The sequence below is a fragment of the Pangasianodon hypophthalmus genome, chromosome 21 (genome assembly GCF_027358585.1).
Source record: "Pangasianodon hypophthalmus isolate fPanHyp1 chromosome 21, fPanHyp1.pri, whole genome shotgun sequence".
Classification (NCBI taxonomy): domain Eukaryota; kingdom Metazoa; phylum Chordata; class Actinopteri; order Siluriformes; family Pangasiidae; genus Pangasianodon; species Pangasianodon hypophthalmus.
In genome coordinates, this window is record NC_069730.1 from 18,211,770 (window position 1) to 18,239,285 (window position 27,516).

Genomic DNA, 27,516 nt, shown 5'->3' on the forward strand with positions numbered 1-27,516 from the left:
TCTTTTGCATGCATATGTGTGTGTGTGTGTGTGTTTGCCTTGCCCTTTGTGTTCTTTCAGACAGAAGCAATGAAATTATTTGAGTACCCAGAAAAACCACAATATCTGGTGACTAATGCATGAGATCTCTAAAATGGCAGAATGAAAAAAATTCAGTGTCACTGTTCTCCAACTTTTCCTGCCATTTTCAACAATTAGCGTTATAAACCATGAGACGTTAGCTAGGTTGTATGAAAAAGCACAAAAGTAAATGTCTGACATTAAGAGGAATGTTTTTGTCTATGACAAAAATTCTCACTGTCCTTTTCAGCTAATCTGCAGCTGAGACACTAATTGGAGAACGAATGTCTGAATGAACGTCTCGCTTCACGGCAATGAAAATGAAAAGCACCTTTTTTTCAGACATACTCAGACATTCAGACCCTCAGACCAGCGTGAGCTTGTCTAAGATTTGATTCAAAGTGGAAGCCATGTTAAAAATGCAGGACACAAGACAAGCAGAGTGTGAAAATCATAATATAGTGTAAGATATTGTGAGCTGTTTCTGGCAAGATGAAGAAAAAGAACTAATTAATTCATGCACATCCTTTAGATGTTGAGGACTCAAAATTGTTTTCTTTTTCCATATTGATTCATCTTGCTTTGCTAGAGGCCATTAAGTAAAGAATAAAATACTACAGGATGTGCTGTTTTAGGGGAAAATAATCATATAACAGCATGCCTGAGGTGTTTCATTCCTTTTATACCACAGCAATTTGCCAGTGATTACAATTTTTAATTTATTAAAGAATGACACGTCATACTTTTTACCCATTTAGAGTTACATTTCATGTTGTCCTGTTCTCGCTTACACTACAGCAGCTGTAAACAGTCATTCCCTCACCAGCCTCTCTCTCTTTTTCTCTCATTTGACAAAAAAGAAAACCAGAAAGTTTCATGGCAGAAAACTTGCTAGCACTTTAGACTCCTTCCATAAATGTTACATAAACGTCTTCATACAGAAGCCTTCAACTTATCAACAATTATACGTTTTTCTTCGTAAAACACTTTTTATTTGTGTATTATTAGCATTAGATTATGTGGATCATCCACCACTGTAAGTCCTTGTGAATAAGCTGTTTCTATAGCAACGATAATGTATTCAAACAAGTGCATGTGAATTACAGCTGGCTCTAGAAAAGTAAATCAACACCTTCTGACCAATCAGATTCAAGAATTCAACAGCACAGTAAAAATTAATTAATTATGGTAAGAGCTTAATCATGCATGTCAAGAAGGCAACTCACGATCACGATTAAACCATCACAACTTCAGACTGTTCACAAGGTTAGTTTGCGTCATCTCACACTCAAACAGGAAGCAGGATGGAGAGACGACACTGCTGGTCCTTATTCGTCTGAGTTATCGCTACTCCTCAGCAGGCCCTACGGCGGAAGCTGCCCATAATCAAGACCCAGCCTGAGAACACGACGACCCTGAGGCTGTGAGTTTGGATAATATATGCCGCTCATATTTTGCTACTTTCCTACATTGAGATGCTCCATGCTGGAGTTACTGTAAAGGAGCTAAAAACTAGATATTTAAGCAAGTTCATACACGCACTTCCACACCAACAACTATTTCAAAATAATCACACTTCCACTTTGTCCAATGTCAATTTCTAATCATTTCAGATTCCCCATCCTAAACTCTGATTAATCAGTTAATAACATGTTACAGATTTAATAAGTTAGTGTCTGATGCACTGCTAGTATGGATGTACTATGTGCTTTAAAAAAAAAAAAAAAGCAACAACATTACAGTAAAAAAGCCTAAAAATAAGTCAGGATTTTCCAGATGCTACAATTTAAGAATACTTTTAGATTTTTTTTATCCCATATTTATCATATCATTTATAAAAACAGAATAAAGTTCCAGTGTATATGATATTTTAACCAGAGACTAGCTTGTAGAATAGTTTACTATACTTGCAGGTCAACTGTGTTCACACTGAAATGTATTTCTGTGGCAAAAAAAATAAATAAAAATGGACCTTTCAATATGTAGTTATATTTCCCATGGTGGAAAAAAATGAGCTTTCGGTACTCTTGAATGCCCCAAACTGATATCCCTTTAAACGCATTAAACAGTCTGTTTGTTTTTTTTTTCAGAAATGTGACCTTTATTGGATCACAGTCAATTTTTTTGAAATCCCAAGATGTCCCAAAAAGTCCACAATGCCAAAAGACTCTAAAAGCTATAAAACACCCAGTTTGTGTTTAAGTCTGTGAGTAATCAGAATAAATAACGCATGTCCAATTTAGCTCACATGGAGCTGTTGTTCTTGCAGCTGCTCCTGTTAGGGGTCACCACAGCGGATCATTGGTCTGCATATTTGTTTCGGTACAGTTTTTACACCGGATGCCCTTCCTAGGGCAATTGTATCCAGGCTTGGGACCGGCACTAGGAGTGCATTGTTTGGTTGCCTGGCCGGGAATCGAACCTGGGCTGTAGCGGTGAGAGCACTGTGGCCTAACCACTAGAACCTCCAGGGACCCTTAGTGCATATGGAGTAATATCTAATAAAGACAGCAGAACAGACTGACCTTTTGAGACAGCTAAAAACAAAACTAATTGTATGAAGGATAAAGCAACTAAAGGCTATTTAAGTCAAGAACAGTAGACGTGATTATCACAAGATGCACAAGAGAACACTGGCCACACACAGGCTATTTTTCACAGAAATGAAATCTTACAATTCGTACGAGTTCCCCTAATGGTTCTTTTACCATTTTACAAAATGTGTCCCAAAAAATAATATCCATATACATATTTCTCAAATATACACAGTGGAGTGGATTTGTCCCTCTGGAGGAACCCTTAAAGGTCCTATGTAGAACCCTACAACAAAGAGTTTCCTTGTCAGATAAGGTTCAAGAACGCTAGAGCTCTTAACCAGCCAAAGAACCCTTAAGGAACATCCATTCAGAAAAAGAGAAACTCTTTTGTAGGTTTCTACTTGAAACTTTTAAAGGTTCCACCAGAGGGACAACATATATGTATATTTATTAGACAACTGATAGATATATCATTAATCTTTGGCACTAATCCTAGAGACAAAAGCTTAAGAGTTTAACAGAAATCTTAATCTGAAATAATGAAAAACAGAGAAAGGAACAATACATGAGATTTTTTATAATAAGCCAAAAACATCTTGTGAAAACTCCCTTCTCCACATCTGGACACTAGGGATATCTTGTCAAGCCTTGGACGTATTCTCTTGGAACCCATCTTTAACCATTCTCAAGATTCTTCCACAGTTTAGATAAACATAACTCACTGAAAAACATGCTTAAGTTGATTTCTTATTAAAAAAGAAAGAAATTGATAAGGAAAATAAAACAAAACATGCAACCACTATGTTAACCCAAAAGACATGGCACTGGCATTGTGCTTCCAATGGAAGTTCACTCCAATAAACCAAGGGTTTGGCTGAGCTGCGTTTTAATTGGACAGATTGCACAACACACATCTGTACAAAATATTTTGCATTGTTGGTAGGTACAGAAGTAGACATTTTTAATGAATTGAATATTGCTCTCACACGCTATACCTCTTTTCATATTATGTTTCAAAAATGCTATAATTATATCAAAGTTGGATTAATGGTAGTATTTTATGTAATCTTTATGAATTTGTACAAAAATGGCACAATTTATGGTCACTGTAGATGACTGATCAAATTTTCAGATGATTAGCAGCATCTGAAAATGAATATATGGCAATTTTACAAAGTACCACAGCAGGAATATAGAACAGTGATTCCAATTTTTAATACTTGCAGCAGTAACATAGACCAGGCTGCTTGAATAACAGTTATTAAGTGTGATATCAGACAGCGTTAGTCTCCAACTCTGACTTCACACCCATTTAACTAGCACTGGAACTTTTTTTTTTTTTTGCTGTACGTTTTCTTTCATACTGCATATTGGCTTTAAAAAATTCTTGCAGTCTATGGTGTAGCAAAGACCCTGCTTCCATGTTCTGTCAAAGAGAGAAGTAGATTTCACAAATATAATTTAAAAAAAGTTCCTTGGGGGAAGAAAAGACCCAAGCTGCAGGCCCCAGGAAACGCTTTATCAAAAATGAGCCAGATTTATACAGGCACAGATTTATATTTGCACACACTGAAGATCTTTGGAAAAGGGTGATTTTTTTTAATCGCATGTGGCACGCATAGCTGCAAAGATTAGATAAAGAAATTGAGGTGATCAGATGTAAACATTGGCCTTTTTTTTAATCAGTTTGAGGTATTTGATGAATGGCATACGAGTTCTCTTATTTTGGATCTCAAGCATAGCCTGTAGTTCACTCTTTCCAATGTAAAAAACAGGAGGTTTATCATCGCTTGTGTCGCATTGCAGAGTCTTACTCTCAGAACGAGCCATTGTAATGAGCCACGAGGGACAGCGCTGGCGGTTTGGCCGAGTCTGTCGATGGAGGCTCCTTGTTGCTCTTTGAGGTACTGGGTGCTGCTGACCTGTGATCCACTGACGCAGCCATGAACGTGAGGTTGTTGTCAGTGCGCCTCATGGGTTTGTTTGCTTTCGACCAGCTCTTCAAAATGGAGCCTTGTTGGGTCGCGTCGCATTTGAGTAAAGATCGGAGACATCTGTTGAACTGATACACACAGAGAATGGTGAGATAAATTACGCTCGGTGTCACTTGATATAGCAACCATTACTGCAATGAACATATATAATTCAGTACAAATATGGGTACTAACTAACTAACAAACACAGTTAAATGAATTACTGCAATTTCAGATAATCAATTACAACTGCAGCTAATACATGTTTAATGTTGTTATATTTTCTGTTAAAAAACAGCACTGTGTCAGAGGTGTTGGCTTGGAATTGTAGGGGAATTTGTAAACAGTCACAGAAGTCATATACCAGCTCAGATACTTCAAACATTACCACGGCCTAATTTCTGACAAGAAAGAAGTCCAACGACACTGTGACAGGCAGCCAATCAGGCGAGAGAAAGAGTACAACAGTGGAATTTGTATTGTTACCCAGTTGCAATGTTGAAGTATAACTAGTTGCATTCAGTGATGATGAAGTGATCGTTTCGGCATTGGTTGTAGTCCAGCAGCAAACAGCAAAAAAAAAGCATTTTTTTAATGCTCTATAAACAACAAATGCATACAGCTATTGAATGGCATTCAAGGAAATGTCAAGGCTAACTGATTTAGCTTACATACCTTCACCAACAAATAGTGCATAAAAAGTGCAATTTTTTTTTAAATTATATTTTTCCCAGCACGTCAACAGCTTATTTTTAAAGCAATTATGATTTTACGACCTTTAAATTAAAGATTTAACCTCTTTTGTTTCAACTCCACAGTGCTGGAACACAGAGTAAAACAACTAATATAACAGCTTTCAAAACTTTAAAAAAAAAATGTATCTTACGTTATTTAAAACAAAAATGTATAACGCATAAGTTTACATTAAAGTATGGGTGTAAAACAGTGCGGTTCCTTCAAAAATGTCTAGATTCAGCATTATTAATATAATGAAAAGTGTTCCATTTTAGTCACATATTTAGAGGGCTGAGTTTGTTTTCAGTCAGAAGTGCCTTGGGCTTGTGGAAGAGAAAAGCTCTGCAGGAAGGATTATGTTCTTTGCATGTTTCTCCCCCAGACTCAAATGTTTTATCCTGGTTTAGTCAGATTACAGCCCGAAGGTTCACATCGCTCCTGACTGCTGCTTTCCTTTGTGTTTGGCCATGCGTAGTATTTAGCATGTCTAGCATTAAACTCACTAGATAGCACACTTGTTTAATGTGATTAAAAAGAAGATAATGTTAAATAGCCAGAAGATTTGAATTCATTACTACCAGAGGCAAAACACAAAGCAGCTATTAAATGAGAACAAATATTAAACAACTGTTCCACCAAAGATCTAAATCTCTGTGGGTCACGACTTATTAACTTGCCACTCCCAAAGCTTATTGTGCTTCTAAAGATCTCTAAATGAGAGTTTAATTACGGGAGTATGCACTTGGAGGCTGAATCAGTTAGACCTATATGTATTACAAACTCAGAATGAGTGCTAATATTAATTGTAAGCTAAACATATACGGTGGTAACAAGTACCTGATCAGTGATCAAGATCTCCACTTTTTTATTAGATCCTCATGTTTCCAGTAAAATATCATCTCAGAAACATCACTGCCTACATCTTTCTTAGACCAGATGATGGCACCACACTGATATATACAACCTAGCCTGCTAACTCTTGCTAGATACCTAAAATACAGCACAGAGAACAAAACTCTCTCTTCTGGATGCTTGCGATGGGTGTATTTCTATTACCCGATCACTGTTTTCTGTATTTTATCACCTAGTTGGCGTATTCTGTTCATCAGCCTGTCAAAAACATTAGCCAAATAGTGTTAGCATGTTAGCTAAATCACAGAGCAATACATCTACACACATGGGCAAGCAGACAATTTAAATTTTAAAAAATGCAGATAAACACACAAACACCTCCTTATTATGTGTTTTCTAGCCAAACTTTTCAGCTGAGTAAAGATTCAAACAGCTTCCACAACAATAAAGTATAAAGTAGTAGACTGATATCATCTAATGAGATCATCTATCATTGGCTAGCTTCACACCAAATTTGAGAACAAATAAAGGCCATCAGTCATGAATCCATATTGCACTTATAGTATAATGTAAGACTCACTCTTTTACTCTCGTGCTCTCTTTCTCTCTCTCTCTCTGATTGGCTGCTGGCTCTTGCCCGTCACCATGGAGCTGGACTTCTTTCATGCCTGAAGTTAAGGCGTCATGATGTTTGATGTTCCTGAGCTGTATCTATCTTTTGGTTGTAAGCATGCTAAAACACAGCGCAAGAAATATACACACGAGGGCAAGCAGACACCCAGGATGACTCACGCTGCTCTGATACGAATGAGTCTGGAATTTTAAAAAAAGGTGATGCTACCTTCCTTGGGAAAACGTAGTGTACTTAGTATACCATATGTATCATGTATACCTTAAGTCAACTACATTTCCCCAAGAAATGTAAATCCTCTGTTCGATGCTCCAAGATTTCAGAGGAAAAGGACACTAAGGGCAATTAGACAGAAAAAAATCAATGATCATGTTCAACAGATAATTTTACAGTTAAAAAAAAAAACACTCTTTACAACCGTCGTGAGCAGAAAAGCATCTCCGTACAGCAGAAGACCACATCAGGTCACACTCCTGTCAGCCAGGCACAGGATTCATTGGGCACAGGATCACCCAAAGTGGACATTTAAACATTGGAAAAACATCACCTGGTCTTTTTCCAGTCACTGAGATCACATTTTTGGTGTGAACGTTCCCTGCAGCTCTTGACCTGTAACTGCGTGATTTTATGCATTGCGCTGTTGCCACATGATTGATTGATTGAACAATTGCATGAATGAGCAGGTGTACAAGTGTTCCTATTAAAGTGGTCAGTGGGTGTATACGCGCAGTGAAAGTAAAGTGGAGTCTGATTAAGACACTTACCAAAGTCCTGGTTGTGGATCTTGGCTGGGCAGGAAATCGTTCATGGATCTGTACAGCATTTTTAGTCTTCAACTCGCCTCAACTCACAGTTTCCATAGTTACGGGCTGGGAGGAATTGAAGACTGAAAATGACATACAGGAGAAACGTTGTTTCTTTGGCTGGAGGACGGCGAACTTCCTGAAACATCCTGAGACATCCTGAAACATTCGTCAGTGCTCATTAGACGGACTGCCACAGGAAACTCAGACAGCGTTTGTTTTAACGGTGTGTGCAAAACAGATGCCTCAGCTACAAACGAGACAGGACAGTCTAGGCATCCACTACGGAGTTGCTTTTTGCTTTTTTTCGCAGAGAGAAGTAGACATGGATCTTCATCAAATCCAGTTTCTCAGGCTCATTTAGCTGTCAGCTTCAAGTATAACAAGAAGTAACACTCAATTTATCACAACAGCCATCTGTGCTCTTGTTTTCGCCAAAGATTTTAACTAGCCTTATGAGACTCCTCTGTCTTTATATGACAAGATATCAATCTTTTCTCTATCATTTTCTCTATATTTCCCGATTCAAGTTGATTGTATAGAAATATTGTAACCATAAAATATTAACCACAAAACATGTACTCAGATTTGATAATATTTAATCCTCAATGTTATAGATGTATGGAACCGGTATAGTGCACAAGGTGACACGGAGGCCTGAAAGTGATCTGTATGACCTTACATAGGCATCGGTATGCTGCTAAGTGGGGAGAGCAGGAACAAGCTGTAAATTTAAGTGAGAAAAGCTGTCTTAAACAATAACATAAGCATATATGGGAACGTTGGGTCTTGTGAAAAACAGGTTGTGGAAGTTTTTTTCATGTAATTATATATAAGAATGCCCTTCTGTAGAGTTGCTGCTACGAGAATTGCATTCCAAAGTTGCTAGCAAATACAAATATTAACGTGAACCTGAAGCTGTTTTCACACCTAATTCTTTTGTTATATTCTGTACCAGAGCTCAATTTTGTTTTGACATTGTACCTTTTTCAAATCTCTACATTCTCTGTAGCCTAAAGAATACTCTTAAAGAATAAATAAATGTGGGTTGTGGAATATATTTTTAAGCTACAGAGACGTTCCGAAAATACTTTTTGAAAATACCCGGCATACTGTACTGTATTACTACATAACTTGCAAAGAGGAGAAGTTAGGCTTAATTTATGAGCCTGGTAAGTCTAATTACACGTTGTAAAAAGCACAAACCTGACACATGAAGTGGGCTACACTCACAGGGCCTCATTTATCAAGCTGGATGCAAACGGATTTTTTCTTAATTGGTTTGTAGGAGCATTTACACAAGAAAGTTAGTATTCATGAAAATGATTATCACTTTTTGTTTCCAGAAAAAAAAAATGGAAAAACATCTGTATCCTACTTGTGTTCCTGAGTGTGTGTAAATTTTTTTATGGGTGATTTGCATTGATCAGTATACCCATGTGAGTACGAAGAAAATCAGCTTTTCTGAAACTTTTGTAAGTCTGATGGAATTTTTAGTTCAGTTTGGCTTACACAAACATTTTAAAAAATTTATACTAAAAGATTTATAAATGTGTTTAGTAAAATTATTTATTACACATAGATCTTATTTAAATAGTGTAGTAGTAGAGGGTGTGGTTACATTATGTTGGTGCAGAACATGGCATGCAGAACACTGAGAGAAAGACTAATACGTTGAAATGCATCGTATGCTTGTGACAGAATGCCAGTTAGCCAAGTGTGCCAATATTAACCAGAATTTAGGATAATAATTTCTTATGTTTCTACACAAACCTCTGGAGCTATAATAGCTTTAAGACCTATTTTTAAATTTTTTCAGTAAGATATTCTGTTAACAGTCTTATGTCTGATGTAATCATCTTCCAGGTCTGACAGGTGCTCAAGGACGATGCTGTTTTATAGTGCCAGTATCTCATTGACGGTGATCGATAGGGCAACGTGCAGCAAGGACATGAATTGACCACATATCAGCCAAGATGGAAGTGAAATAAAGATCAATATCACTGAAAGCTCAAATGTTACTCAGTCCAAAAAAGTAGAATAACACGAACAACATCAGAGAATGTATTTTCAAGTTTAGTTTAGTTTTATATACAAATGACAACACATAAAAGGAAAGCAGTTTATTCACAAATACACTCTGTAAAGCAACGTTCCACCTGAAGGGTTTTGTCCCTTAAATGTTCGGGAGAGTTTCTCTTTCATAAGTACTTCCAAGTAGAAACCCTGACTACCCAAACAACCCCAAGGAATCTTTTTACAAAGAGTGTGTTTTAGGTCTACAGTACATTGGTACAAATCCTCATTTATTTAAACTGCTCAGAGACATTTTTAATTATTGTGGAACACGTTTGTGATCTATTATTGATGGATTATTTTACACATCAGTTGATAATTATGAGAACAGTGTCTCTCCATAGACAATTTGTAGTGACGCTTGGTGTGATTGAGCTCACTATGACTGACACTGAAAACACACAAACTCTCTGATGTGTTAATATTTTATATTATTACTGAGTTTGAATATCAAAGAATTCCAAAGAACCGTAATCTTTAATATCTGGCATCAATTCTGACAAGGTGATTGAGAATTAGTTATTGAGTTATTGAGAAATTGGTGGATATTGGTGGACAGTTACAGTCACTAAAATGCAGGCTGCTGGTTTGCAAATTCTTAAAAATTTTCTAGACAGTGGCTTTATATAATATTTTTATAAATTGAAATTTGAACCAAATATCATCATCACAGCAATTAAGTCCAGCAACTAGTAAGATGCAGCAAATTCTCATACAGTCTTTACAAGGGGCCTAATCGAGCAGGGAGACTAGTTAGAGACTACAGATTACAGACTGAGACACTTTGTCCATGTGATAAAAATATAAAATAAAAGGCATCAGCAGTTTATTAAATTTTGGCCTCTGTGCCTATCAGTACCAGCAAAGGTGGAGTGGATTCCGTGCCTGTCTGAGGCACTTATTTAGCATTTATGGAAGGAGTCTCCAGTGTCTGCACTTTATAAAATGAAGAGCTAAAGCTGTAACTTTAAGTTTTCCACTGTGGGAAAGTCGTCAGGACGGAGGGGTTTATGCTATGCCATTTTTTTTGTAACTTGACACCCCACCTTTTTTTGTCATTAATTTTAATGTGAGGGAACGACTGTTTATAGCTGCTATAACGTAAGTGCTCACAGGAAATACCTTTTTTCATGGACATTCCACAACAGGAAATAACTATAAATGGATAAAAAAAATTGTAATCATTGGCAAACTGCTGTGTTATAAGCGGAAGAAAAACATTTCTAGACGTGCTGTTATAGGAAAATAGTGTTCAGAGTGCTCATTGTAATATCATGTCAGGTGCAGGTCATTTACAAACCCAAATGTAAACCATCGAAGCATAAAGATCAGAGTTGAATGAAAAATAGGAAATGCTAAAAGGCTTCTAATGTGAGCGTTGCCTTAGAGAAATAAATTACTACCTTGTTCTATCAAGAGGTGTTGCAGAACTTTTTACACAGCTCTTCTGGCTCGTTTGTCATTCCTACTAAAAGTCCTAGGGGTTTATAATTGCCTTGCAGCAAATTACACAAAACACATAAATTAATCTGCTTTTCAACCTCAGAGCAATGCTGCACAAGAATTCAGAAGCTTCACACAAAAATCAATACTGTGTACCAGTTGGCTCTTTAACTCCAGCTCTATCTTCTGTGTACGAGTTTATTAAATCACACTGTAGCAGATTTTCTGTACCTTTACCCAGGCTTTAGCAGCAATGAAGGGGTAATTATTCAGCTTTAGGATTAATGCAGCTGTGATCCCTGCTAAAGAGGTGCATATAAATGGAGCTATAATTAATAACTAAGGCCGACAAATGGTTTCCAAAGCTGGCATTTTGTCTGGGGATTACCCAAGATAAGGTGGATAATATAATACTGTAGTAGCATCCAGTAGCTTCAAAACAAAGGGGAACGGAGTAAAAGGAGTGAAAGACAATGAGAATGAACTCCAAAGGGAACCTACAGCGCATTTATTTTGGAGAAAATGAAATTCAAAAGTTACTGTGAAGGACACAATCTAAACACAATGTGTTGTGGTGTGCAGTTGCTGTATTGCATAATGAAAATAGCTTCAGACACTCGCAAACAAAATGCATTAGAGCAACTGTCAGATCGGCTTAACATGGCTGGATGAAGACAAGAATAATTTTCATTCATTTCGTCTTTGTTTTCTACACAGCGTCTCAGACTTGATATCACAGCAGACTAGAAAGTCAAGTTTTCTGCTCTGTAACCCACATGGAAATCTAATTAGACGGTTAAATATCATTAGAGCACATTTAGTAGGTAGGAAAATTGTCTGGTGTTTATCGCAATGTGAAGCTTTCACTGTGTATATTTCATTAATCACACTGTTGGTGCTGCGTCTTTAGTGAGTTACAGTCTATTCACATAATGAATGGAAATCACTGACTACAGGGTTTCATTCATTCATTCACTCATCTTCAGTAAGCCCTTTATCCTGCTCAGGGTGATGGTGGATCTGGAGTTTATCCCAGGAACACTGGGTATGAGAGATCTAGGGATCAATTTAGCATATCCAGTCCACTTACCCTGATGTTTTTTGGACAGTAGAGGGAAACCAGAGAACCATGAGGAAACCCTGGATCGATCTCCATCTCAACTCACACAAGACGGAAATGTGAACAGGTTTGAGAACCACTGTGTTTGGGTGCTAGATGAAATCTCATTTATTCTCCAGAAAACAATTAATTTCTGGCGCAAATAATGGAATTGGATCTATTTATTGCACAATGGGCCTGGAAACAATCCTGGGTTTCCTCATGGTTCTCCCGTTTCCACCTACTGTCCAAAAAACATGGTAGTAGGTGGCCTGGATATGCTAAATTTCATCTAGCACCCTGAAGCAGTGGTTCATAAACCAATTCTCATGGCCACATTAGTCAGTTCGTGTTTTTTGCTCACTTAACGCAGAGATCGAGTAAAAATGTGGACTGACTGGGACTGGTTTGAGAAAGAGTTCTTCAGTTTGTCTCTCTAGAGGAAACTTAAAGTTTCTACATAAAACCTTTCAAAAGGGGGCTTCATTTTCAGAAAATGCCACAAATAGGTTTCCTTTTAAAAAGCTAGAACTAATAACCCTCTAAAGAACCCTTGAGGAGTATATTCTAACCCTTCAGTTCCTTCCTATAACTCTCACGCATTTGTTTTTGGTTGACTGGTGGGAACTTGGCATGTTGTATCACTATCAGCTCCGCTGTCGGCTTTGTGCTTGGACTGGCTTCTGTCTCACTTGTACTGTACATCCAAATCAATAAATCCAAATCAAAGAGCAAGTCTTGTTTTTGAGATCTGTTTCCCCTGGCAGCAGTTCAGTGTAAGGCGCCTTCTTGGCACATATACCATAGCCTCCTGTGCTGTTTTATTTCACAACAGCCAGAAGTGCATTTCCGTATCAAAGATATTGGTGACATCTACACAAACGACATCCCAAGAGAAGAAAATACACCAATCTAAATCCAAAGAAATTATGTCTTTCGGTGCCTTTACTGAGTTAAAGGCGCTGTGTATGTTTTTCCTGAATGTCCTTTAACAGTGGGAGTAGAGAGCACAGCTATTTTACTTGTTCTTTTCCTTCTGTGCCGAATCACGGCTGACAGCTTGACTGATGGTATGATGAATTGAATCGTTTCACTTGAAGGCACAACAGTGACGTGGTTGAATTAGATGCCTTTATTAAACTGGCAGCACAGATAAATTAAGTTACATGTCTCGCTTTATTGCATGGAACAATCACAACATGAGAACAACTGATTTCTGAAGAGCCATCCTGTGAAATAGCCATAGATTAAAATTTCACATCATGATAATTGCTAAATCTTTAATCACTCCTATCCAGGGCTGTATACTGACACACTGCCAAGAAGGCAGATAACTGACAAGACAAATATTCATCATAACGCTGAATGCAAGGAGTCCAGTGCTAGCGCATCATGTTAGTTTAGGCCCAGGAGGTTTATATTAGCCTGAAATCTTATCAAGGTAGAGCTGTGGCTATGTTCTGTCAGCCATCATTCCACAGCAGTGCAGAGTAAATTGGTCAGCATGGGCCGGCATTGCGCCATTACTCATTCGCTATCTCGGTTTCGGCCGCACATCCTCGGAATAAATCCTCACGTGGTTAATACAAGAAGACCACAGTCACACACCCATGCAAATAAAAATGATTTCAAATCCTAGTATATAATGTAATTTATGAAGTGTGCAATATCATTCAACACTTCCCGTCTGCTTGAGTATCTCCCCAGGCGTAGATACGTGAAATGAGAAAAGCTGGAAATCAAATTGCTGTCGGTGCTTGAAACGATACAAAATGAAGTGTTGTTTTCTAATATAAAGACGATGTCTTAAAGCCTAGAAAACACAGAACAGAGTCTGAAAAACAGTCAGCCATGTATCACTTGAGAATCTTTTCCACCACATGAGTTACAGAAAGCTTAATGATTAATGCTAGCATTGAGTTTTTTCCATGGCTAATTTATTTTTAGGTATTGTTACAGCTCGACATGACTTCAGTGCTACCTAGCATACAGTCCAAGGTATGTGTTTACTCACAATCCAGTCACTCACTAGCTTCTCAGCTTGGACAAAGAACACAAAACCACATACGTTATGGCTTTTATTCTTTGCTTGTATTTCCTCATTTTTGCTTGTATTTCCTCAATTGTAAGTCGCTTTGGATAAAAGCGTCTGCTAAATGAATAAATGTACATGTAAATGTAATAACATCACTTGCTAGTTTATGTCCTTACCTGACAACGGATCCTGAACTAGCGCCAACTGTTTTTCTGTTACTGAACACAAGTAGACAGCTGTTTACTGAATAAAATGCTACCTAAGGCTAACTAGCAAGTTATTCTTAGAGGCTAGCTAGTAAGCAGCAAGCAGCTAGCAAGTTAATACACTGTGCTAGGTACATATGCTGTGAGGCTGTGAGTTGTATGTTAGCCAGTTATTTTTATCCACGGAACACCTTTTGCCAAACTATGATCACAGATATGAACACAAATATGACTGGATAGCTATAAGACAAGCTAGTAAATAATTGACTTTCTTGCAGGAGGTCTAATGGTGCTGTAGAGATACTATATGGTGCTATATATTACCAGTTTCAGCTGTGGGGAATATGGCAGCATAAATTATAGTCGTAATTGTAAGCACAGGTCTATGCTCTTAGAAACTGAGGAGCTGGTCTACACTTTAAGAGTGCAGAGTGTAGATCAATGACAGATACTCGTCCTCACCTGCTTGTTCATGAAGACGTAGATGACGGGGTTGATGACGGTGCTGGTCTTGGCCAGGAGCGAGGGCACGATGCTAGCCTCGGCTGTCACCAGACCTGGCGCTCCGAACGTAGCCAGCAGTGCCATGATGCCATACGGGAGCCAGCAGAGCAGGTAACACACCACCATAGTGATGACCATGAGGAGGACACGGTGCTCCCGCTTCCGGCCAGTGGAAGTCTTCAAGCCACTCACCTTCAGGACCAAACAGGAAAAGAATATTGTGGATACAGCAAGACTGAAAGTTCTCTGCATCATGTACAACGATTATGGTAATTTAAATGCAATGCAATTTTCAACCATCACCTCTCAATATTCAGTTTATGCATATGTTGCAGAAATAATTCAGTCATCTGTCGTGCATGGGTAGCAAAATGCCTGACGCCTCATTTCCTGGGTAATGAGGCACCACACCACACTGTATTTCATTTATTTTCATTTCAATTATAACTGTTTACGATAACAATGCACCAGTTGGGAAGGTATCTGGTGTCAGTTAAATATTGTCGAAATATATTCTCACTTCACTGACTCCCTCTTGCTCTCGGTTAACATCCAGCTGGGTGACAAATTAAAGGAAAAACCAACATAAAGTAAAGTGTGTTGCGCCACCACACACTGCCAAAACAGTATTAATACTCAAGTCTCTGGAATGGTATTGGAGCGATGAACACCGTTCTTCTAAAAGATTTTCCCAATTAGCAAGCTCATTTTTGTCATCTTTGTTATCTTGTGTGATTTTCTGTTTTGCGCCCTAAATACACTAAAAAAGGTTTTTTTCCACACAGAAGACATCAGAGGAGACATTGTTGCCAGACACACTGCTTATCTCAAAGACTGAATTTTTTTATGGATAAAGTTATGAATGAAATTAAAGTCAGCTGTAACAGTGCCAGAGTTCTCGGTCAGTTTATCCTTCAAACCAAACCATGGCCATGTTTTCTTTACAGGAGAGCGCATCAAACGAAAAAAAGGACATGATTTTATTAAAATAGTCAACATCACTTGCACACATTATGATGTCATGACCTCAAGTTAGTATCTCATGGATTCATTAATTTGTGCACACAATATTTAAAAAATGCTAAACAATACGATGTGCTGGATCAAGTGCTATTTTTATAAGCTTCAGAGACGAGAGTGGAAGCCATATTGTTAAATTCTCATTCAATGTTTTATTTCTAACTTTTAAAACTGTCATTTCTTTTTATGTTACATCTTCTCAAGAAATATCTGGCAACCTCAGCGGTGTAAACTATACACACATAATTTCAATAATCTGAACGGGGAGCCTAAAATATCTGCATAACCCAACTCTAAATACGAGAAACTTTCCCTGTGTAAATATTTACGCAAATATTGGACTGAAGTCACGGAATCTGAATAAAGTCCATTGTCAAAATCTCCATCATCTCCACCATAAATCTCCAGCTTTCTGTGTACTGTAATAAATTGAAGCAAGAAGCCTTGTTAAAGTTTCAGTCGGAGGAGCATTACAATGCAGGATGCCTATAAAATCCTGAAAGTCACTAGACAATCTGAAAAGTATCATAGCTTAAGCACTTCTCTTTTTAAATTTCAAACTTTTCCCAAAGAACAACAAGATCAAATGGCAGATATTATACTTTCATGTCATTCTTATATCTCCTTGACAAATCCAAAGGGACAACAAACAGTACCAAGGACCTGAAGATCAAATGTAGGCAAAAGCTTTGAATGTCTCACATATTAAATCATAGGAGATTTTCAAGCTCCTGTGAATAGAGATATAAGAATTATAGCCTGACAGCAACGTGTTTCAATGAATACGTATGAAGATGTATGCATCAGCCTGATAATGCTTCTTGGAGAGACGTTTGTCAGAAAAATTTCTTTCTTTTTTTTTTTTTTTTTTTTTTTTTTGTAGGGATCAAATATACGTGAGGAGAGCGCCAATGGCTCCAAACATGCAGCATCATGGTGTATGAAGCTCAATAAAAGATGAATGAAGAAAATGGGTGATTCCACAATTGGGCCTTTTAGTCCTTGTAACTCTTGACAAAAAATAACATACTAAATTTAAAAAAAAGTTTTATCCATTTATAGCTACATTAAATGGGATGGAACTTCCATGAAGCAAGTGTGTTCCCTGCTCTAACAGAATCAGGTGTATTGGGAGCAGGGAAAACACTACAATATTCAGGGAAGTGTTGCTCCAGGGTCAGGGCTGGGAACCTGTGACTTACAGCTATAAACAGTCGTTCCCACATCCACTGTTTCTTCTGTGTCTTGATGTTAACAAGACAAAAAATACCATGCTGCTGAATAAAGATAAAGCGTAAACTCCTCTGTCCTGAAAATGTCAGAAAATTTAATGTTTCTTACTAGTCAACTGGTATTTTTTTTTAAAAGTAATCAGCTAGTTACAGTTAGAGCTTTACTTCTGACCCATTACAAAGTGCTGACACTGGAGACTCCTTCCATAACTGCTAGGTGAAAATCTGCTCACAGCGTCCCTGTCAAAATCGTTACTATAGAAAATAGAAATAGAAAATCAATCAACACCTTCTCAACCAATCAGATATGACAATTTATGACGTTTATGACAAAATATGATGTTTATGTTTAAAAGTAATCATTTCGCAGGCACTCTCATCTGGAATGACTTACAAATGAGACAATTAAATTAAGTTATGGTGCAGAATGCATGCAGCGACATACAGTATTCTACAACAGGAAATGACAGACATCTAAACAACATCCAAATTCCTGCTGTGTATTTGGGTGCAGGCTAGGGGATGAACAGCTACTAATTTTTTACAAGTGGACCAGTTAAAACTACATATTTATCCCTGACTGGTGAAAAGTGCTGACACTGGAGACTCCTTCCATAACTGCTATGTGAAAATCTCCATGGAACAAAATGCTTTCATTTATCTTGCTAAAATAGAGCACTATATTATATTATATGCTACAATAAGGTGCACGGATGGTACTGACGGATGCCAGAAAAGTCTTAGCATTCCCCACATTTGAAGAATAGAATTTCCTGTAAAATGTAACAGATGCACTGTAAACTTCGTACACCGTCATAGTTCAACTAGTTCAGGAAGCAGGAGAGTAAAAGTGCAGCGTTGAAAAGCGAGACATAAGCACAGTCTCTCATACACAGTAAACTCAGCTCCATCTGGCTCCCATTCAACTCGGGCTGTTTATTATTCATCACTGCAACGTGGCATCAGAATAATAAATTATCAGGACGTGAAATTTTAGTGAGTCATTCCATGAATTTTGGCAAACATTAGTAGTTAATGTGGGTTGAACACACATAAACGTGGGTTTAAATCTTCTCTATGAGGTGTAAATGTTTTGCAAACGGTCTATTCACTGGAATCAGTCAAATGTCAAGTCCAAATTTAGATTTAAATTTAATAATTTCTCAGACACCGTCATCCGAAAATGAGTTACAAACTGCCAAATGAGACTATTAAATGAAATTGTTCTGTGGAATGCATGCAGCGACATACAGTATTCCATGACAGGAAATGACAACCATGGAATATCCAAATTCCTGATGTTTATTTTTACTAGTCGACCTGTATTTCAAAAAAGTAGTCACCTAGTCATCTTTTCCACAATTAAATCAAAAATAGTTTCAGAACGACACTATTTTTAGGCTGTTTTATTTGTGCAGCAAACCAGACTTTAGACATATAGAGGGTACAAATTACATTTCCAGCTTCAGTGCTTTTTTAGGATAGGTAAATAATTTCATGCAATAAGTGTGCAGCATAATAAATGATGTGTATCATATTACACTATTTACGGACATACCAATTCTTAAAATGCACTCGTGTTGACAAGCTAGCGGCTCCTTATAGCCTAATGAAGGATGGAGGATGCGATGTCTACATCAGCATCTCCGAGGTTTTTCCACCATGTTCAGTGCCTCGGGAGCATCCGAAAGCAAGGCAGGATCGGCCATTCTGAGTCGGGATGCACCGCTGATCTGACTCAATACTAGCTGCGTGGGATTGGTGATGTGCAACCCACGGCTCAGAAAGCGCTCTTTCACACAGCACTGTGTCTGTGCAAGGATTTTATTTACATTTTATTCGGCAACAAAATAACTGTGGGAGGAATTCCTTCAGGAGAGGGTGGAATTGGGATTAAAAATAGTTTTGCCCAGACTTCTACACTAAATGCAAAGTGATATCAGTGTTAACGGTCCATGAAAGCAAAAGATAATTTAAAAAAGACGTTTCCCAGTGGAGTCTTGTGCAGCTGACTAAAATATTTTTTAGAACATCGTACTGTACATTTAGCTGCTTTCTACACCATCTGGCTCACTAATCAAGAAGCTCCATAGCAACAACTAATGAATATATTACTTGACTAATCACTGCAATTCCTAGTGCAGATTAATGTATGTACACTGTCACGGTGTCATATTTTATGATACCAAAAGGTCAAATCTATTCAGTTTAAACAATAAAATACCCATCTGGTGAGCAAGCCTTGGCAAGCGGATGCACTTTCTGCTAAAGAACTGCCTCAGCATCTCTTATACGACTCCAATAAAGTACAAATCCTCAAACTAGAGCCAGAAATTCCAGAGCAGAGTCTCACAGAAATAAGACAGAAATAAGAAATTGGAAGTCTCGCTTGGTCTGGACCTAATTATACATGTAATATAAATCCTAGTGCAAAAAAATTGGATGAAAATGAAAGATTCGGTCATCAGTTTGAAGCAGTTCCTCAGCACACGAATCAAGAGTCATAATCCCAGCAGGAGATGCAGGTGAGATTCATAGGCCTGGCAAATGTCTGCCCTGTTGCCTGATATTTATGAGAGCCGCATGTCGTTATCTGGGCTCGCTGCAAAAAAAAAAAAAAAAAACCTTCAGCGTTTCGATGCACTGCGAACAGAGTGTCTCTGAGTTTAATCATTAATGCAGGAACAGCATGTGAGACGAAGACTGTGGCAAAACCACCGCCAAACATGAGGCCTAAATAGATTAACACTAACAGGTGTCACTAATTTCATAAACTTTTCTGCTGGCCAGACTGAGAGCCACATGATCAGATTCGGAATTAGCAAATGATTAAATCTGATTCAATCATTGCTTCTCCAGGGGCATTACAGAGGCAGGTTTTCATCTATTAGTAGGATATACAATATGACCTTTAAAATGAAACAGGTTACAAAAAGATGTCATGGTGAGTGAAAAGCAGTAACACTGAGCATCCTTCTACATAATTATTTCTGGTTCTCTTAAGAAAATACCTTTAATTCTGTCATATATTGTAAAAAAGTCAATACAAGTCTTACTAGATCCAGATAAAAATATAATTTAGTGATTTGAATTTATAGTATAATTTGTACTTTGAATTTATAATTCCTGGGTGTAATTCTTTAATTAATAAGTGCTGAAGAGACATTGATTTAGCATTTATGAAGGAGTCTGCAGTATTCAGCACTTTGTAACAGTCAGAGGTGAAGCATGAGAGAGAAAAAGAGAGGCAGGTGAGGGAACGACTGTTCATAGCTGCTATAACGTAAGTGAAAACAGGATGTTCCACAACATTAAATTATTAACTATAACTAGATTAAAAAGTTTCATGTGTTGGTGCTGCAGATGAATCAAAGAAGAATAAAACACTCCAGGATGCTCTGTTATATGAAAATAATCAACTTTACCATGTCGGAAAACGCAGTTACAGTTTTGCCTTTGACTGTTACAAAGCACTAAAACGGGAGACTCCTTCCAAAAAGCTAAAGAAACATCTCCTCAAAGAAAACTCATACATTTACATTTTTAATCTGTTTATGTGAAGCATCCAAGATACAATTCCCCAGAGAAAACTGTGCCATAGATGTTCCCAGCACTAATTAATTAAATATAAGCATATAACAATAATTACAAACAATAAAAAGCTATTAAACTAATTAAATATTAAATAAAAAGCTATTTGACGAGATAAAACTGCAAAGAAATATGAAAATGCTACTTTATACCAAATATATTTTATCCCAAACTCCTACACATCTAGTGTTCCTTTTATATGCTGTAACACTACTCCAGAGTTTAGCATTGAATTATATGTAGCTTTAGAGATAGTTCTTATACGGGAATTAAATGATAAACCAAGGTTTATGCGTCCAAGGTTACACTAACTTTTCCAGCTCTCTGGCGAAATCAGGAACCTTTCTACAGGCAGACTGGATACCAAACATCAGTATTTCATTTACACCTTCAAGACCATTTTCCATTTCACACAACTGGCTAAACTCACACGCAAAGTAAAAGAAGCAAAAGCCAACATTATATTTTTAGACTGCATGCCGAAGCAGGATAGATAAAAAGAAAAAATACTGTAGGAGACCTAAAACAAAACCAGGTGGGACACCATACTGAACTTTTTGAAGCTCTAACGAATCTCCATTAATGCTGACAAACTGGTTAGAGAAATAAGATCAACACCAGGTATGATACCAGTCATTCAACTGAGCGCAGACATTGGTTAAAATGGCATTACTGAATGCAGACAGTAGATCCAACCCCAAAACTAATGGATTGCAAAAGGGCCTGAAACCAAAATGGTGCCTTTGCTAACTGCACCCTAATTTCCCAAAGCGTGATTGTTGTAACAGAGCAAAAGATGATAAAAGCTGGAAATATGTTGATATGTTGATAAAAGCTGGAAATAAAGGACAAACAACAGGGAGGAAGACATTATACTAAACACTTCAAAGCTAAACAATCTCTTAATGCTAACAAAAAGCATCTTTCCACTGGTTGAGAGAGAGAGAAGCCTGCAGCCTACGCAGGACTCGGTTCAGGCAAATATATGCTAATGCCATGCACCACCCACAACGCAGAAAATTGAAAATCTCATCACGCAGTCATTTGAGCACACCAGCTGAAATGGCATAAGTTTGTGCGCTCCCTGCAGCAACAGGAGCCAAAATGTTGAGAACGACAGACGGACTCTTGTCCAAAATGGCGCACTGTTGATCGCAGCACATGGCATTGCAGAGAGCCACGTCTCCATTCTGAAGCTGGAGGAGAAGTCCACATGGCAAGCACATTGCTCCCTTGACTCATGAAAACTGTTTATTGCATCATTATAAAACTATGAATAAGCCTACAAACACAAGGCAATCTATAATATGATACTGTAAGATGCTATGCATATGTAAAATACATAGCCCTTTATATGTATACATAAAAATGGCTTTAGTAAATAACCGACAAATCGTAGTAACATAACCGCCAAAAGGTTTTAGTCAACTACATTGCATCATGATACACATTTCGTATTGAATATATCAAAAAATAAAAACTAGAAGCCTGTGTTTTAATGGCAACTCCTCAAAGCAGGGAAGAAATGCCTGGAAATACCCAGTGTGTCATGATGCAACGGTGAAAACATCCAAGAAAGATTTGTTACAGGTGTGTTCGTTTCACATCATTTCAAGGAAAGCGTCTTTTGTACTGATTTTTGCCTTCATTTTTTTTTTGTGCAGTGGGGTAAGGGTTGCTCTGCAGTTAAGGTTCTCGGACTGCATCTAACTTATTCAACTAACAATTTCCGTTTCAGTGAGACTGTTGCTAGAATTGTAATCTTACATACAGAACACAGACTAGTGGAGTGATACACACAGCGAAACAACCCAATGTGGTTATACTAAATATAAAAACTCTTGAAAAGCCGCTTGTCCAATCAAATTAGTGGCCTGGGACTAACTGTTGTATAATTACTCTATATTCCTTTAACTAGGATCGACATTTTACTGAGGTCCACATTGCTAATTTCTAATCTCCTCTCGTTATCCAGGGAACACCAGGCATCAAGAGGGAGTACAAAGTAGCCATTAAAGGATAGGATCACATTTAACCTCTTTAGTACCAAGCTTTCTGACGGTCTTGTGGACCATTTCCACCACTTCACACTGGCTTTTAATCAGCAGTTTGTGGATAAGCTACGGCCATACTGTAGCCGGTGGGGGCGTGGCTTATTGCAACAGGAAGGTGGTGTTTGGAGGATGAGCTCTAGGGGCATTGACTAATGTGGAACACCTTAGCCCTGCTTTCCCTGTATATTAATGTGATCTTGAGTAAGGTAGAAAGTTATTTGTTTTGAAAACTTTTACATTACTGTCTGACCTAAAAAAAAAAAAAAATCACATGGACCCTGGGTCTGCTGTGCTTCTGAACAGCATAATGTCGACAATGTTACACTTAGTAAATGAAATGTGAATTTCAAATGCACTGCATCAATTTGCCTCCTCATCTGTGTCCTTGATCTATAGAACTATAAACTATTACAGAACTTTTTCTACTGAGATTCTTTTATGAAATAATAACATAAAAAACGCCGCAAGATTTTTCATCTTGCTCTTCTTACAAACCTATAAATAACACAACGAATTATTGATTGTATTTTCTTGTTTATAAAAGTAGATGGTTTTTTTTATCTGCTCATATTTTCTGTTAGTGATGTACCTGTGTGTGTGTGTGTGTGTGTGTGTGTGTGTGTGTGTGTACACTCAGAAGCAGAGCCAATAACCTTCACACTGCGGCAGCAGGACTGATAAATTCTATACCAGCTCTTGCTCTGTTTAAGGTTCCCTTATTGGAATCTCTGATTTTATGGCTCTAAAGTCATAAAAAGATTCACAAACTGCATTAGACCGTCTGGTTTTTATCTTAAAGTTGCACAAAGGCAATGATATAAATGACAACTGATGCATTTTGAAACTGTAGTCTATTGGCACATGGAGATCTGTGGACAGTTTGAAAGTATCAGCTTTCCCGCTCATATCACCATGCGGCACACGGTACCATGTAGAGATGAATCTCTTTTCTGTGGCAACAGTCAATACACTCTTACTGTATTGCACTTTATTGCACTCATTTCATGGAGTTATCCAATCAGCCAATCATGTGGCAGAAAGGTGTCCAGAAGCTGTGCAGTTTTGGTGTGCCTGTACCCACTGTAGTATCAGGTTTCTGTTCAAGGCTGACTCCCCTGTTGGAGCCCATCCACCTCAAGTATAAGTGTGCTGTGTACTCGGAGATGCTTTTCTGCTCACCACGGTTGTAATTAGTGGTTATTTGTATGACTGTAGCCTTCCTGTCAGCTCAAACCCATTCTATCATGTGCTGTGAACATTAACTGAAGCTATATGCATGATCGGTGGTTTGGATAACGTCACGAATGAGCAGGTGGACGTTTGTATATTCAGTGTGAAATGCTTGAAAACGTCAAATGTATCATGATGTCATAGCCCAAGAACATCCAACATCCAAGAAGGGTTTTCTGAAGGATTTGATCTCCAATCTTAGAGAAAGCAACACTGCAATACAGCTGAGAAGCAGGAAGAACAGTGGCAAAAATGCAGAACCTCAGACTGCAAACTAACTCATGGACTGCGGTATCTCCCACTCAGAAGAAAAATAAATTATTAGCAAAGAGATCCTATCCACGGTGAATTCCCACCTCATGCCCAGCGTTCCCGGGATAGGCACTTGAAAGCGTGTTATGTCCTAAAAAATTCTATGTGAAGTCACATCCATAACTGTTGTCCATACATCTGTAATATGTTGATCAGTGTCTTACCTTGAACGAGAAAAGCAGGCAGAGACACAAAAATAGAATTTTACCACGTATATCAGCTGACAAGACGACTAACTTTTTTTTTTCAGATGTGCACCAAGCAACAATAAGAAAACATAGAGGCAAACATCCGTGAATGCTACTTAATAATAAGTAACTACTTTTTTTTAATTGACCAAAGACACCACAGTCCCGCCCACTTGGTTTCTATTGGCTCACAAGACCAAGGTTCATGAATTCACAGGATAAATTTGGTGCAACACGAAAGCAACCGTTACCAGAAGCAAATGCATGTTTTTCACATGCCTTGCCCTTTCCCCTTCTGTGAACTGCTTTTTCTATCAGGTGAACTTCACGTGTGTTTCATGTGACCTCTGTTTTAGCTGAAGAACCAAAAAGGGTAGTTTTCTGGTGTCTCCCTGAAATATTGCCATAGCAAGATATCAAAAATTTATAACTAAACCATAAATGTTGGCACCTCTGTTTTCAAACTTTGTTGTGGTGGAGAAAGCTGAAAATGACCTTTATTCAAGGCAAATTTGAAAATCCTTCAGATCTTTCAGGAATACAGACATCTTACACAACAGCAGCATTCATTATACACATTACTCTGTGCTTTAATTACACATAATGTCTGCTGCATTATGTAACAGCTGGACTTTAGCGTCAGCTTCAAACTATTAACCATATGTTTGAAACGACATTTTTTTTTTTACTTGAACAACTTTGTAATCCAGTGAAAACATGCACATCTGCTCTGTTCATCTATATCCCACTGTCTGATACCTGAAAAAAACAAATCTTTTATCTTGGACTTTGAAGTAAACAACAAAGTGCTCATTATTACGACTGCCTTTTATTTTCTCCACTTGAACAAACTTGCAACAGTATGTGAAAAAATTTGTCTTATGGACTTCGTTCAAGAGTTATTACAAGTGATTAGAGATGGAAAGAGCTAGAAACCCTGAATGAAGCTCTCGAGAAGCATTGAGAGCACAGTGTTGCTGAATTCCCGATTCTGATTGGTCAGAAGATGTTGATTAATTTTCTACAACAGCAGCTCTGGTTTTAATTAAAATCACAGGTTGTAATTAAAATCAATGACTAATTCATAGGGACTTGTATGGTGGATGCACAGCATAATCCCAAGGCAATAATAAACAGATTTTTAAAAATTATTTAGTAAAGAAAATCATATAATCGTTGATGATGTTTTCTGTGTTTATTTAACATTTATGTAAGGAGTCTCCAGCGTCAGCACTTTGTAACAGTGAGCAAGTTTTCCGCCATTGGAAAGTCTTCACCCCAGAGGAGATTGTGCTTTGTGATTTCTCATAAGTGATAACTTGTTACTCAGAAAACATTAAATATCACTATAAATGGATAAAAGTATGATGTTCATTAATAATTTTAAAAATGCAAGCTTTGGCAAATTGCTGTGATCTAAGAGGAATAAAACACTCCTGGACGTGGTGTTATAGAAAAATAAACAACTGTAGCAGCACAACTTTGTGTCATTGATTATTTTCCTGCCCCTAAGAGCGACTGTTGAGTGGAGGGGAGAGAGCCGAGAGACCCATAACTCACAACACCACAAATAGAACAAAACGCTGCAGGGAAGTGGCTTCGTCCTGACATGCACCCCCCGTTGTTTCCCCTTCTATGATTGGTTATCCCTTAGCAAGGGTGTCAGGGTGTAAAGGAGATTAAGTGATATTTCTCTCACCTTGTCATACAGTCTGAGCAGTGCTTTAGTAAATGGCCAAAATCTGAGTCGGCTTTATTAGCGAATGTTATGAGGACATTTCTCTGTTCGTTTCAAGAGCGCATGAGGGAAAAAGAAACATTTCAAGCACAATAGAGTGTTATTAATAAGCGGAGATGGAGACTTCAAACTGTTTTTATTGAACTCTGCAGGAAACTCTGCGGAATAAAGGCTAACGTCATATTATTGCATGGGGATGATATAATTAAGAAAATGTGTGTTGTATGTTACGTGCTGATTTTTGTCAGAGATGAATAGAACATATAAACACAAGTCAGCATGGTTCCAACGATATGACTGTCTAGACTATTTGCTTTTGGCTTTAAAAACCCACTCGTCAGTACAAAGTGAAGCAACATCCTATATAACATTCAAGCTTTCTGAACCAGCCAAGAGATCTCACCTGTCTGATAGCATGCAGCAGCTTCCCATAAGAGTAGACAATGACGAGGAATGGGAGGATGAGGCAGAAGATAAAGAGGCAGATGATGTAGGAGATGTTGTTGGCCGTCTTGGCAGTCCAGTCCACCGAGCAGGTAGTTCCGGGCCCCTCGGGTCCGTAGCGACTCCAACCAAAGAACGGTGGCAGAGTCCAGATGAGGGAGTAGACCCAGGACAGCACAACTCCCAATGCAACTTTCCTGTAGTTGGTGACGTCAGGCTCGGCAGGACACGTCATGGTACAGTAGCGCTCATAGGAAAGCACAGCCAGGGAGATGAGTGACACAATGCCTGCAGAGATGCATGATGCAATACATCATCATCATACAGTGTATTATCATAAGGCAGCTCTAGATGTAGAAAGCAGGCAGGTTTAAAGGGTAGGGTTCAGTGTTCCTGAGCACTAGATGACAGACGTTCCTGTTACCCAAGGTACAAATGAAGCAAATGTATCAATAATCTATGGTCCTAAAGGTTATGCATTTTACTATATGGCCAAAGGTTTGTGGACAACTGACCATCACACCCATATGTGGTACTTCCCCAAACTGTTGCCACAAAGTTGGAAACACACAATTGTATAGAATGTCTATAGAATTGTATGCTGTAGCTTTACAATTTCCCTTCAGTGGAACTAAGAGGCCCAACCCTGTTCCAGCATGACAATGCCCCTGTGCACAAAGCGAGCTCCATGAAGACATGATATGTTACGGTTGGAGTGGAAGAACTGGCAAGACAGCATGCAAGTTACTAGCC

At 38.1% G+C, this 27,516-nt stretch overlaps 1 protein-coding gene across 2 annotated transcripts in view; it reads right to left on the reverse strand.

Annotated features, from left to right (window-relative positions):
* Positions 1-822: 822 nt before the first annotated feature.
* The window catches only part of tmtopsa (teleost multiple tissue opsin a), a 33,085-nt gene continuing 6,391 nt past the window's right edge, over positions 823-27,516 (reverse strand). Inside the window, exons 2-4 of one of the 2 annotated variants that reach the window (XM_026946159.3) lie at positions 26,723-27,051; positions 14,913-15,146; positions 823-4,659 (exon numbers count right to left, since the gene is read on the reverse strand). In XM_026946159.3, coding sequence (XP_026801960.1) covers positions 4,414-4,659; positions 14,913-15,146; positions 26,723-27,051 — 809 coding nt within the window. In that variant the 3' untranslated portion in view covers positions 823-4,413. Of the gene's footprint in view, positions 4,660-10,375; positions 14,023-14,912; positions 15,147-26,722; positions 27,052-27,516 lie in introns of those variants that run through there. The other variant, XM_034314530.2, reaches the window with a different exon arrangement.